The following is a 13742-nucleotide window of genomic DNA, read 5'->3' on the forward strand; positions in this document are numbered from 1 at the left end:
ATTGAATTTTAACACCGGTATTTTCTTTTTCGTGCTGTTTCATTGAGAGCAGAGATCACAGGCAGAGAGAAAAATCAGTCGATTGAGTAATAGGTTTTGAGACAAGGGAGAGGGCAGACAACAGCAAAACGAGCCTCTTGGCAAAAGCAGAGCCCTGAGCAGACACCTAGCCCAAGTTAAAATATCCTCCTTCTTCCCTTGGCAGCAAAGCAAGCATCCTTTGGGGAGCCCTTGGCAAAGGACAATGACTGTAAAATCCCTGTTATGGTTTATAAAGGAGGGAAGCAGCAAGGAGCCCGTTGCACGGAGGGGAGCAGACGCCGGGCTGCAGCACGAGCTGCTTCCCCCACCTCGTGGAGGAGTGGGAAAGTGGTGGGGAAACTGCAGCCACCAGGCTTGCATCACGTCTGGGGATCTTAAATCCAGGGAAATGCCCCTTCCCCAGCCCCGCCACAGCTCCAGAATTTGGGGAAGAGTTTCCTCTTCTGGCTGATCTAGCGTAAGCAGTTAAAAATCTTGGGTTTGCTTTGTTAGTATAGAGCATAGTTAAACTTACAGGAGATTTAGAGAAGCAACCTAGAGGCCACTACTGAAAAGGGATGCTCAGTTCTTTACCTCAAAACTTACAACACTTACAGATTTGTTTCATATATAAATAATAAAAAAAAAAAAAGTGTAGAGTTTCCCCTCATTTGTGGTGATTTATTTTTTAGTCCCACCATGCTCTAGGTTTCAAACCCTTGTACCAGTACGTTCCACTGCTGTTACACCAGCTAGTAATTACTACACTGTTATTATTCTGGAACAGTTTTATTCTTAATAAAAGTTTTTATGGCCTCACTTGGAGTTTTTCTTTGTCTCATTATCTGTCCTTTTTCTCTTGTACTTCAGGTTTAAGTGGTGGTAGCCAATTCACCTTCTCTCTGTCAGTCACTGTTTTGGCAGGTTGCCTTTTATTTGATTCCTTTGTAAACCTGTTCAAACATTTTCTTAATTTCCTATCTTTCAACTCCCTCTCTTTTTGCCATGCTTTTTGGCATGACAGAAAAGAGCACTTTATTCAAACTAACGTTAATAGAATTGTAACACGACCAGATTTTCCTAGCCCGCTTCCACAGCCTCAGACTTTGTTTGCTCTCCGACTGCTCACTTATCTCAATCGGATGTTTTCATTGAGGTGTCTGCACCGACACCCACCCCAACACAAAGCAAGGTACCAGGCAGCTGAACTAACCAAACCTATTAACTGGGTGTTAATTGCATAGCAAGCAGCAGTCAAATTAGGTTTGAAAACCAACACTCCATTAAGACAGCTGGGAAAAATTCACACTTCTCAATGCTATTGTGTCTGGTTACAGAATCTATACATGCTATTTCTTTCTGCAAAAAACAGGCAAACAGGAAAAATAAATGAGCCTGCAGAGTAAATGTTAGCTTTTACCTAGCCTGTAGTGCTTACTTGCCCCCATGCCTTCTTTCTTCTCTCGGGGAGGGAGGGGGAACACTCCCAAAAATATGTTCTCTGGAGGTAGAAGTGATTTAAGCCTAAGCCCACTTACCTGACCAAAGGTAAAGCAGGCCAGATCTCTGCAAGGCAATCACACACCCAAGGAAGGCTTTACCATCTGCACCAAACCAACACCTCGCTGCCCTCACCTGACAGGAGCCTGGCACGGGCAGGCTGTGCCTTCCCACACATGGCACAGCAAACGCTGTGCAGTCTTAAATACAGTTTTTGCAAGAATCTGTTCCAAAACTCCATGCAACCGTACAAACCTGCTACCAATTAGCAGAGCTAGCTAAGTTTCTCTCCCACCTCTGCAGACAGCAGCTCACTGATTGGATTTACCATTTCCCCTGCTGGGGCTGCTAAGTGCCTGGCCAGCTGGATGGCAGACTGCTCTTCGGCGGGATCAATTACAGCACAAGGGCCCTAAATAAATAATGCACTGTGCTGCAGACCAATTTCAAGGTGCGGAAGAAATAGGGGCTTGAGTGCCTGCACACGACCTTCCCACCTGCCGCCTGTGCTCCCAGAGCAGCTGCGGGATGAGGGCAGGCCTGCTCTCAAGGGGGAGCTGGCAGCCACGGCAGTGCTGGGTGGCACTGGGTAACAGGCAGGGACTGCAGGGGACAGAGGGCATCAGTTATCCTTCGTGCTGAAAGCAGGCAAAGCCTGTTAAAATGAGAAGTGTTTGTGCCATGCAATAAACGCTTTAGGAATGACTGCCTGGAGTTAGGAGTTACAGCACGGGCTGGACTCTCCAGCAGAGGATCGATGGCTGGCACTTTATGGCAAACACTCAAGAGCCAGCTCTGCTACGGATGACAGCTACTTCATTGCTGTGTTGGCTTCACAAAGATATGAGGCTCAAACCAGATTCCACTGGACCAGGTACCAAAAATCTGTGAAATAGCTGGTGCTGTGAGCAAACACACGTGGAGTATGAAAGGAGCATCCGACACGAGTCAAGGCACTGATCTGCTCGGGCTTGGCACCAGCCAGCCGTTCCCCAGCAGGTCAGGGAGGCAACAAATTAACACATCTTACACAGAGTACAATACCCAGTGCCTGTGCCACCCTGCACACTGAGACAGGCATCCTTGGAGGAAGAGCGGGCAGTGCTAATTGGGAAGCTGACAGCCAGAGATACTTGCAGGTCCCAAAGGTCAAAATGTGGTGAGTCTGCATAAGCACACAAATGCACAGTATGACAGAGTACTCAGGGCACAGGGCAGTGCTAACTTGACAGCACTTAACCTACGAGTGCATAAAAATGAAAAATATCCTCCCTTTGCAAGATAAATAGCCATATAGGCAACTGTAATTCTGTTCATTTTGTTCCCCCACCTAAATATATACTAAGGAAATGAGTGGAAACTTGCTCTTTTGACACGTTTCTGACACGTTCTCTTCCCAGGTCACAAAGGACTGAAAGCAACCCTTTTTTTTTCCAATACAACCATCACCTGTGTGACCCTCAAATGTTCGATTCAAAAGTGCAGTCAGTGAAACCAAGGTTATAATTAGTGCTACATACTTAAATGTCCATTCTTCACGAGTCTCGCTAAGCATTATTGGCACAGTCACAGAACGGCTGAGGTTGGCAGGAACCTCGGGAGGTCGTCTGGTCCAACCCCCTGCTGAAGCAGAGACACATGGAGAAGGTTGCCCAGGACCTTGCCCAGACAATTCAGCCCCATGAGATTTTTATGGCAGCCTTAAACATCCACTTAGTCAATCGATGTATCAGATGTTGCCAAAATTGGCTCATTTCCTCATTATAGACCCATGTCCTGTAGTTGGTGGGAGGAAACATATGCAATGGTTATTTCAGTGCCCTCAGAGACTTCAGGCTTTATCACTGCAGACAGCAGAGCAAGTACCCTGCCTACCAAGATTTTAAGAAGTTAGGGAAGTAGAAAAAGAAATGTGAACAGAAGACCAACTGTCCCCATTCTGCACAACGCAAAATATTATCTGAGAAAAAAAAAAAATGTACCCAGAATGAGAATTTGTTCTATCTGTATGACTCTGAGACTTAACCTAGTTACTCTAAAACCCACCAGAACCATTCCAGTTCTGCACAATTATTTAAGCCCTTCTACAACTGACCAAACCCTTTACAAACCTGCCAAACAAGCAAAGCCAATTCACAGATTGACACAAATTCACCTCCCCACTGAGGCCGGGAATCAACACACATATAAAACTAAAAAGAAGCACTGATAGCACCATGGATAAACACATTCCTCGCATTTTTTTCAGCTGGAAATTGACCCGCGTTTGGTTTGAATTAAAGATTCATCGCAGTGCAGCAAATAACTAAATGGGAAGATATGAGTCCCTTTGAAGAGCGTGCAAATCAAATTTGGGTGATAATTAGCAGCAGACAATGGAAACCTACTGTTTATTTGCACAGAACCTGACATTTCTGAACTGCCCCTTGAACAGACACACAGACAGTTGAGTATGCTGCTTTCCATTCCCATAGCTCCACTTTCCTCTCTACTTTTCTTTTTGTTCCTAAGTTTTTCCTAAGTCCACTGCTATTGCCATCTTTTTCAGTAAAGGAGGGAAAGCAAGACCCAAGTAAATATCCTCTTTCAACTGTTCTAAAAACAAACAAACAAACAAACAAACAAACAAAAAAAACCCTGACCTTTAACTACTTATGTCTGCTGCTTCTTCTCCTCCTCTCTATACACGTAAGAAAACTGGGTTTCAGGTCACATACTTCCTTTCGACTGCAGCACAGAAAAGTACAACTGTATTTGCCTACAAAATTTGGAGGCTTCTTTAACCTGGTCTCACCATCCGTAGCATGGTTAATTCCAACCTTCAGTCTTGCATTCTTTCAGTGACTGCACCATGGTATCAGAGTTGCGAGAGCTGAACTGCCAAAAAACGGCTATTAGCACCTTCTATTCTGAAAGAGCATGGCAGATAGCTAGATAGATAAATAAATAAATCCAAGTCTTCCCTGTCAACAATCATCTTGCCCTGATATCCACATTAATATTTATTTCTACTGACAGCCAGGTAAGAAAGAAAACACCTTAACCTCTTGGGATAGATGCTAAACACACACTCAGGCAAGTAGCAGGGGGCCGTCTTAGCTAACTAGTCTACAAATTCGAGATGAATTCCCCCCCAAATTACTACGACTCATTTAGAGAAAATGAGAGCACAGATAAACCATTACAATTATTTGTATGATCATCTATGATCACAACAGCTCTGATATAAAATGAGCCATCTCTGACAGAAGACTACTGCAGAAACAGTTGAAAGAGTCTTTAAGCTACAGGTTTTTGAGGATGCTTAGTTACTTAGGGGCTTGAAATTTGACTGCCAAAGGACAAAACAATAGCAAATCAGCGTAGGGCAGGCTTCCCTTTGGGCTTAGACAAATCAAATGCAGTGTAAGTCAACTTTAAAAAGAACAGGTCTTCAACTCCCTCGGAAACAGCTGAAATTTAGGTCTCAGACTGTCTGTCACAGAATTCAAACTGCCCTCCTCATCAGGAAAGAGTAACATTCTTAGAAACTGAATATTAAATATTACAGGTGTCATAAGGTTGTGCATGTCTCCATTGAACGCTCAGAATTTACCTTTTATGGAAGCTCTCTTTTTTATCAGTAGGGAAAGTTTAGCCTCACAGGAAAAGAGAAAAAACAGCACAGTAACAAGCAGACTGCACATCTTCTTCACCTCTTGTATGGAGTATTATCAATGATGATCACTCCGTATCACTAAAACACTTGCAATCCCACAATATTTTAGTCTACTCACAATTTTTAGTAACCTGTTCTTGCTCAATTTAAAACCAGACCTTGCAGACTTGCAAACCTTGGAGCCTATTCTCCTTCAGGTTCATCTGAATTTCTTCCTTTGTGCATAAAGGTTTCCGAGTCCCTCCTTCCTGAGCACTCAGTGTTTAACCCTTCACAGACACAGACTTATTATTTGCTCCTGCTAATAAGGGCCTTCCAAATCCCGTTCCCTAATTAATTTTACCTTGAAAGCAAGGTGACACAGAATTGGTCAACCTAAGCAATATTAACCACGTGCATTTGTATTGTTTGCCTTTTATTGGTATATCAGGTACACCTAGCAATATCAAGCTGTGAGATGTACTAAAGCAGGTTTCTGACTTTGTTCTGCTGCTCGCTTAAAGGATATGCGTAACACACACATCATTCACGGTATATTTTAAAACAATAAATAAAAAAAAATAAAAGATCCATTCAGAAATTAAAATATATACATTTAGTTTCTGCGTATTATTGCATTTCAGAATAAGACTTTGGAAGGAGAAGTTCTAAAGAGAAGTGCAATCAGCTTCAAATTGAACTGAATTAAAAACAGATTATTCAAATTCAGTAATAGTGCAGCAATATTAATTATATTGTTTACATCACTTAGAGAACCCAAGAGGCAAGTGAAAACAGTTTATATATATATATATATTTTTTTTTTGTCAGTGCTGGCCCAGTGGCTGAATGCTGCAATGTAAGAAAAGCAACTAAATACCCATATTTAGAATATTATCCCCTTGAGCTCAAAACAATAATCGCTGAAGCCAGACTGGGCCAAATTCTCTGTCACTTTCTCTCTTTTTGTGTAGGCAAACAAGTGCACGCTGCATGCAGCTCGCTTCAAGCTGCCTGACTCATGAGCAAATGGAACTCATTCACAGAAATAACAATAGCATAATCTGTGATTGCACTTTCAGAAGCTATTTGAATAGTTTAAAAAGCAGGTACCTTTTTCCAGTGTCTCTTATGTGCCATCTGAGAATTTCAAAAGGCTGTACGCTTCAAGTTTCTCTGAAGGAACCGCCATAGCTTGAAGCCAAGGAGAATCCAATTGCTGAGATGAAGCACCAGGCTGTGCTGACGTAGCTCAAGAATGACATATTTTAATGATCTCAACCCCACGCTGTTCCAATTATGCTTCACAATTTGTAATTTCAGAATTTCACTTGAACTGAATGCTGAGCATTTCATGACAGTAATCCAGACAAGATTTTATCCTCATATAATCGTTGGCTATTTTAGCATTTAGTTTGTATCATTTTGGCCACTGTACCACTTAGCACTTGCAAGGATTTCTTACCGTAATTTGTGCATGGTTTCACATCTCAGCATGAACATTTGAAGTCAAAGTTCACAGAAGAAAATAAAGCTCCGTATTTTCAGAACTATGCAGCAATTATTAAACACATATAATGTTTAGAGGAAAACAATTAGCAGTTTGATTATATGAAAACATGTCCTAAAATCGACACCCAAAATAACTTGATTAATTATATCCTGCTGTCCACTTGCATGCTGAGATGTTCACCATTGTAGACTCTGAAAGTCCTTGCATCACTTTCTACCCAAGGGCATAAAGTAAATTTCATTGATTTGTTTGTTTAAGGGAGTATTACCATCATAGCCCTTAACTGAAAATCATTTTTTCCACTGATTTCATTGGACTGGGGATCAGGTCCTAAATGCCAGATTTCTAGAAAGGCCTGTCAGAGGTCTACACCACTTCTACCTCAGTGGTGTCCAGAGACAGTGACAAGACTGTAACAGGAAATTAATTAGAATGAAACATCAGTATCTGAATGAGTTGCAATATTGATAAATAAGTGACAGTGAGTAATTCATATACCCAGGAGTTCAGCACAATTCTGAAAATTTGGCATGACTGCACTATGTAATGATGTAGACTATGCTATGCAGACATAAAAGCTAGCTGAAACATTAAAGCTGTCTAGACATACCAGCACGGACTAATCTTGCTTCTCCTTCAAAGCACTGAATTATAAGATTGCTGTCATTTCATTAATTTAATATAGTTACAAGAATTTACCTCAAATTCAAACACCTCCTTTTCTACACATTTCTTCAAAAAAAAGAAAAAAAAGAATTAAAAAAAAAAGGAAAGAAAAAAAAAGAAAAAAAACAATCTTGCAGTATAAAAGCAGTAGCGAAGAAGACAGAGCACTACACTCCAGACAACTAATAATCTGCAGAAATGATGGCACACACCTAAACAACAGCCAGGATGCAAGGCCAAGCTCAGAGTATTCTCAAGAGGAGCCTTAAATTCTGACTTAGCTTGTTTCTGTATTTGTAAAACACATTTCCCCCATAAATTGTGTCTTACCTTAACTCTGAAAAAGATAAAACAGGGTTTTATGCTACGCATACAACGAGGGCTTTTTTTTTCTTGTAAATCAAAAATACTGCTTCAATGGGACACTTTATGTATCCTTTATCTTTTTCTTCCATACTACAGCAAGATTACTCAAGTTTGCTTGTTTAACTGTTGCAACTGGTTGTTATGGATAATTGTTTCATTTTCCAATTTCCACTACAATAACTAGCTGCAAGACTAGCAGCACAGAATGACAGGTGCATATAAACAAATATTGAGTATACCCATCACTAATTTGAAATCTGCATACAGTTCCATCAGTGCATTACAGATAATGTTCAATCTCTGCCTGACCCTGCTTACTTTATTTTCTGCATTGACTTCCTTTAACCAAAATGACAGCTGATCCCCAAGACAAAGACAATTTCTTGCATTTCTTGAAGCTGTTTCACAAACATGTTGTTGTGAGAACTCCAAGCAACAACATGTACAATTTTAAAGCGAGAAGTCAAAGGCTTACATAAAAAAAAAAAAAAAATCCTAAAGAGGAGAGGAATTTCTCTGAGCTTTAAAATTACTTACATACCTGCTCTTGTGTCAAGCTTATCATGGCGATTTTTTTCTATGTATCCTCAAAATGAAACATGTTCAGACTTTCTTAAACAAGCTACGTGTTAACTTGCATGCCCAGATCTTGAGATATTCTGCCCTGAAGACTGGAATAAACTCAGGCAGCCCCTTCCTCCCTCAAAATGCTATTAAAAGGTGATTAAAAAATATACCACCTTCACGTAACAAAAAGATATTCTGTAGTGAATACAGCTACATAGTAAGCTGCACATCCAATGTTTCACAGCCCAGCACGCACCTGGTAAGCCTACCGGGAGATGCTAAAGAGGAAAAAAAAAAAAGCAAGATACTTAGCCATCCTAAACCAAACAGATTAAAATAACATATAGCTGATTTTATTCATTTTGTTATTGACTGAACCCATGTGAGAAGCATTCAAAATGCAAGTTTATTTTGTCTCATTGACAAAATAACTGAATACTAACCATAAAGACTGCTACCTTTCAACACTGCAGGCCCTATTCCAAGATGAGAGGCAGTGCACTTCAGCAATCCTTCGTTTTCATAGCCTCCGAAAATAAAGTGTTGAAGTTCCACGCATAAGAGCTTTACTAGATCAGAATCTCAGCATGCTTTCTGAAAAATTCAATCATAGCAAGAAAAAGTTCATCACCCCTATAAAAGCAGGAGGAAGCATTACATCATCAGCAACCGAAATGTCTTCTCACAGCCAAAAGGAAGGAATGTGAAATACCACAAACACTGCTATCTGCAGCCAAATGTAACTGGCACTACTCTGAAACCTGCAGCCTGGACGAGATGGCTGGCTGACAAACATAAACCTCTCTTTCTTCCATCTCTCTGAGGTATCAGAAGACGATGCCTCTATTTTGTGAAAGCATACCAGAGAAGGAGAGTGTCTCTCAGCACCCTCAGCGTGGTAAGCTTTCTAATGACAACGTAGCTGGGCCACTGTCAATCATGTTATTTTGCACTCCTGTGTGTAGTTACACCACCACATGAACCAAGCCTTAATAGCAGATGTTCAAAAGTTTCATAAAGAGTAATGGAAGTTGGCCTATTAAATATTTTATAATACATCAGAATTTTTTAAAAAAATAAAAAATAAATTAAAAAAAAGCACAGGAGTAGGAACATTTTGCAACCACGTTACTTAAATTTTAGAACAACCCACTTTTGGTAATGTAAATATTCAACTTGGGTAAATCAAGACAATCACAGATGCACATTTTTCCCAAATCTTTGGCTGTATTGCAATGGTTGTTTCAATTTGTAATCTCCAACTAAACATTTCCTATCCATGGATTAACAATATATTTACTGACTTGTGTCTTTTAACAGTATTTATCCAACATAACAAAATAAACTGCAATTTGTTATACTTTTTTTTTTTTACAAAACATTTTATAAATATTTTTACAAAATGTATACAAAGCAATTTCAAGTGAGACATACTTTACAAATGAAGGTATTTAAGCAAATAAAGTCCATACCACACTGACAATAAGTGACACATCCTCTTTAAGTGAAGTCAGTCTGTAAGGCCTCCCTAATCTAACAGATAAATTATACTAAAATCTTCAAAATGAACATATTTTTCTTAATTGCCAGTTCAAAATTTGTTTTAATATTAGGCAGTATTAAATAACATTGAAATCACAATGCTGATCCAGCAAAATAATGAAAACATGTTTAAAGTCATGCACATTCACAATACTTTGCTGGACTTGATTCCATATGATTAATTTATACTTTTTTTCTTTCAAACACAACAAAAAATACATTTCTTTCATTTACTGCTTCACCACGTACCAGAATTCCTTTAGAACTGAATTCAAAGGAGTAAACAACAGAACATGAACAATTCAACATTTATCTTGCTAGGACTGTTCACTGGGTTCCTTTCGCAAGTAGTTCAGAGAAATGTGTCTGACCAAATCAACAGTGATTGCTTTTTTTGTAATTTGTCATTTTTAATATCCATTGTCCCCCATCCCCAAGTAAGATCCAATAGAAGACACATAGCCTGATACGTCTATTATATATTTGCTGTACAGATGCTGTACCCATTCTGAGGTGGTACAAAAATCAAGTGAATCCATGAATGTGCAACTTTTTTTTTTCCTATAAAAGAAAAAATTAACTAGTTAACATACAGCTGTGTAACTTCCTTCCTAGATAGTTTAGAATGGTTCAATTTCCAAAAATCATAACACAAACGCATCGTGATACACAGCCATAAACATATTATTAAATCTAAAAAGGCAATAGGTGAAGACTATATTGTCAGTTTTGCCAATAAGAAAACAACTAACTGCCTGAGAGTCTATTCTATGGACACCTAACTAAAAATTTAAAACTGGCAATACTTATTACTTTGAATATCTTCTACAACACTTGGGAATGTTGGGATTTTACAAACATGTACTTTAAAATTGGCACAATCTTTTTTAAATGGCAATTAGTAACATACAAAAAACAGTATCTCCATTCACTTTGAAGGGAAAATGAATTTTAAACAAGTTCATCTTTCTCATGTTGCTTTCTAGATTTGGTTTCCTTTAGTGGTCAGACAGTGGACTGTAGCTCAATACTGAGTTGCACTGTGATCTACTATCGCAAGGATCTAATTCTGCTTTCTTTTGCACTATTCAGATGCACTGAGTTACATGATAGCAAAACTCTACCTTTTGTTTTCTTTCCTGGCAATCTAACTGACAACCACAGTTTGTCACGATGAGCCTCTAGATTATGAAAACTGTCATTAGTAAGTCTGGAGAATGGCTGGTTTCTCTAAGAAATTTCTAAGAAATCTCTAAGAAATTTCTCTAAGAAATTGTGGGGAAGGTCTGGGGGAGAATATAAGCATACCTTAGAAATCACAAAAGCTATATCCTCCTGAGCAGACATATGTACTACATGCACGTGACTAACGTCAGCGTACTTATGTGCACAAAAGCACTCATGACCAAAGTAAACTCGGATAAAGCAGCATGGGCAGCAAAAAGAAAGATGGCATAGATTAAAATAAATAAATAAAATAATAAGATTCTATCTTATCAACATGACAGTGAGCCAAATACAAACCATGCAATGGTTTCACTTGGCTCTACAATAGGAGTTAATAATTACACACTTTTAGATATGTTTTAACAATGGGATTGCTGATCGACTTTGGTCTGTACATATCTTGATAATTATGACTGCTACAGTGGATGATTTTAACATTCTCTGACAGAAAAAAGCAAAAAAAAAAAACCAACAAACAAACAAAAATAAACACTGGCCTTTAAGTTTCATCAGAGTAAGGCTAATGTCCTCTTAAAATATAAGCTACAAATATCATAACAGTTCTCAAATAAAAGTGCTTTTGACACTTGGTCTTAAAAAAAACAGCAACAAAAAAAAAAGAAAAACCAACAAATAAAAAAAAACATTTATACCACTTCAGAAAGACTCAAGGCTGACTACATCCAATTATAAAATGCAAAATCTCTTCCTCAAGAGTTAACATATATATGTATTATATATATAAATTCATGGCTCTATCATGGCCTCATCCTGTACACTTTGCCATTCATTGGCTTCCATTCTACCTTCCTTAGTCAAGCATTTATTACTTCATATCATGCCACTGTGACTAAGATCATATAATATCATCCCACAGACTAAACTTACCCACTACAAATATATCGAGTACTAGTTTCTGCTCAGAAAGCAATAGAAAAGCACTTTAAGTTTAAATTATGAAGCCTTGTAAACACACTGATGACATCCTTCCAACTTAAGAATCCTAGAACACAGGTTCCTTAACAAAGCAAATTATCACTTCTGAATAGAGGTACAGTGGGTTTCCAGAACAACTTAAAAATCTGATGATTTGTGGAAAACAAGGGTAGGGGAGAATTGTTGCTTCCATCACTTTTTAAAAACATTTACTTAATAAATATATCCTTTCAAATGACTGTGATTGTCAGTATATTACCATGTTACATAGGGCCTAACGACCTGCAACCTTGTTATGTTGCAGTACTGCACAATTATCAAAAGCACTATCATAATAATACTTGAAATAGTAAGGCCCTAACAGACTGCATTCTAACAAGGATTAACTTTACTTGGATATCTCACTGTAACCACAATGAGTATTGCTCTCAAACACAGAACAGAATCTAGTTTAGAAAGGTTAACCTTAAATGTATGTCAGGCTGTACTTGTGGTGTCATTCACATTTGCTTCTGCTAAGAGAAACATATCTTGTCCATGGTACTGTAACTATTAACACTCTAAGATACTATTTACAGCTGCTTCTAAAATAGAGTCAGTTTCTACAACACCTTCGCTGTGGTCTGGAATAAACTTTTCCAGGCAGTTTTCCTGTGAAGCAATAGGTGAAAAATTAGGAAATTCTAAGTCAACAGAGCCACTACTCGATGCCTCATTTTGTGGCGGTCTCCCAGCTTTTTTAAGTTCCAAGATGTTTTTAAATGTCGTTTCTAAACTCTTACTCAGCAGTAAGTCTTGCTGGGGTTCACCAGAGCCCTTCATGTTATCAGGATGTAAAACCTCATTCTTTGGAGGGCTCCGCAGAGTTTTGTCTTTGAGGGAATTATTACATGTTACCTTTGAGAAAGACTGAACTGTATTCCTTGATATTTTATTGTGTGTTCCATGACTGCCTCTTGATACAGTTTTTGACAAGTCTTCAGAACTCGAAGAATTCTCAATGGACTTGTTAAGATCTTTACCAGCCATCTTTTCTTCAGAAAGGGCCTTGTACTGGCTCTCAGAAGAACAATTAGCTTTCTCAAACTTTAAAGCTTTAGTGAGGCTCTCCGATTTTTTAGAAGAAGCTGTTCCTTCTTGTGGTGTCAAAATGTTGTTAGGCACTAGAGGAAGTTTACTGTGATTTGTGGACTCTGCTGAGCTGGATTTTGGTCGGTCTCTGGCTTGGGTTTTGGTAGTCTGACTTCGAGAAGATAATGTTTTGTTAGACTGATGGTCACTTTTGCTGGTCTGTGCTTCGTCAGCTGTTTTATCAAATTGTTTGGCAGAACAACAAAAATCGGCCTGATAACCATCTGAAAATTAAGTAGCAACATTTTACATTAACTACCTATATACCAAAAGAACACATTCCATCTTTTCCTTAGTACTGAAATTCAAGTAACATCCACAGCCTAGAGATTCATGTCTTTAAGAAACGCTTAAGTGTTCCGCTGCACTAATGCTTTAGGGCAGGAGATTATGACCAAATTTACCAGCATGCTATGCACATAAAGGGCACTGTAAAACCACATTAAAGGCACTTTCAAGCATTCTAAATATCCAAATGTGGTATTAGGAAGATGAGTATTTCAATCTAAACTGCCATATCATACCTCCTCTGAATATTTTTTAAAATAGGCTAGCAATCAGTGCCTCAGTGGGGCCAGAGATATTTTTAAACAACCCACGCTTATGCTGCTTTTGTAAGATTCAGAAGACAACCAT

At 38.8% G+C, this 13742-nt stretch overlaps 1 protein-coding gene and 1 long non-coding RNA gene across 12 annotated transcripts in view; both read right to left on the minus strand.

Moving 5' to 3' along the window:
- Positions 1–5493, minus strand: part of LOC110351925 (uncharacterized) — a 225158-nt gene extending 219665 nt beyond the window's left edge. The window contains exon 1 of one of the 4 annotated variants that reach the window (XR_011808259.1): positions 1560–5493. This is a non-coding gene — a long non-coding RNA (uncharacterized lncRNA). The remainder of the gene's footprint in view (positions 1–1559) is intronic. The other 3 variants (XR_011808260.1, XR_005264832.2, XR_011808258.1) reach the window with 3 other exon arrangements.
- Positions 5494–9473: 3980 nt separating this feature from the next.
- Positions 9474–13742, minus strand: part of BICRAL (BICRA like chromatin remodeling complex associated protein) — a 44268-nt gene continuing 39999 nt past the window's right edge. For all 8 annotated transcript variants that reach the window (XM_072035767.1, XM_021269371.4, XM_038177543.2 and 5 more), the window contains one exon: positions 9474–13330. In XM_072035767.1, the coding sequence (XP_071891868.1) occupies positions 12528–13330 (803 nt within the window). In that variant the 3' untranslated portion in view covers positions 9474–12527. The remainder of the gene's footprint in view (positions 13331–13742) is intronic.

Source organism: Anas platyrhynchos, chromosome 3, assembly GCF_047663525.1.
Source record: "Anas platyrhynchos isolate ZD024472 breed Pekin duck chromosome 3, IASCAAS_PekinDuck_T2T, whole genome shotgun sequence".
NCBI lineage: Eukaryota > Metazoa > Chordata > Aves > Anseriformes > Anatidae > Anas > Anas platyrhynchos.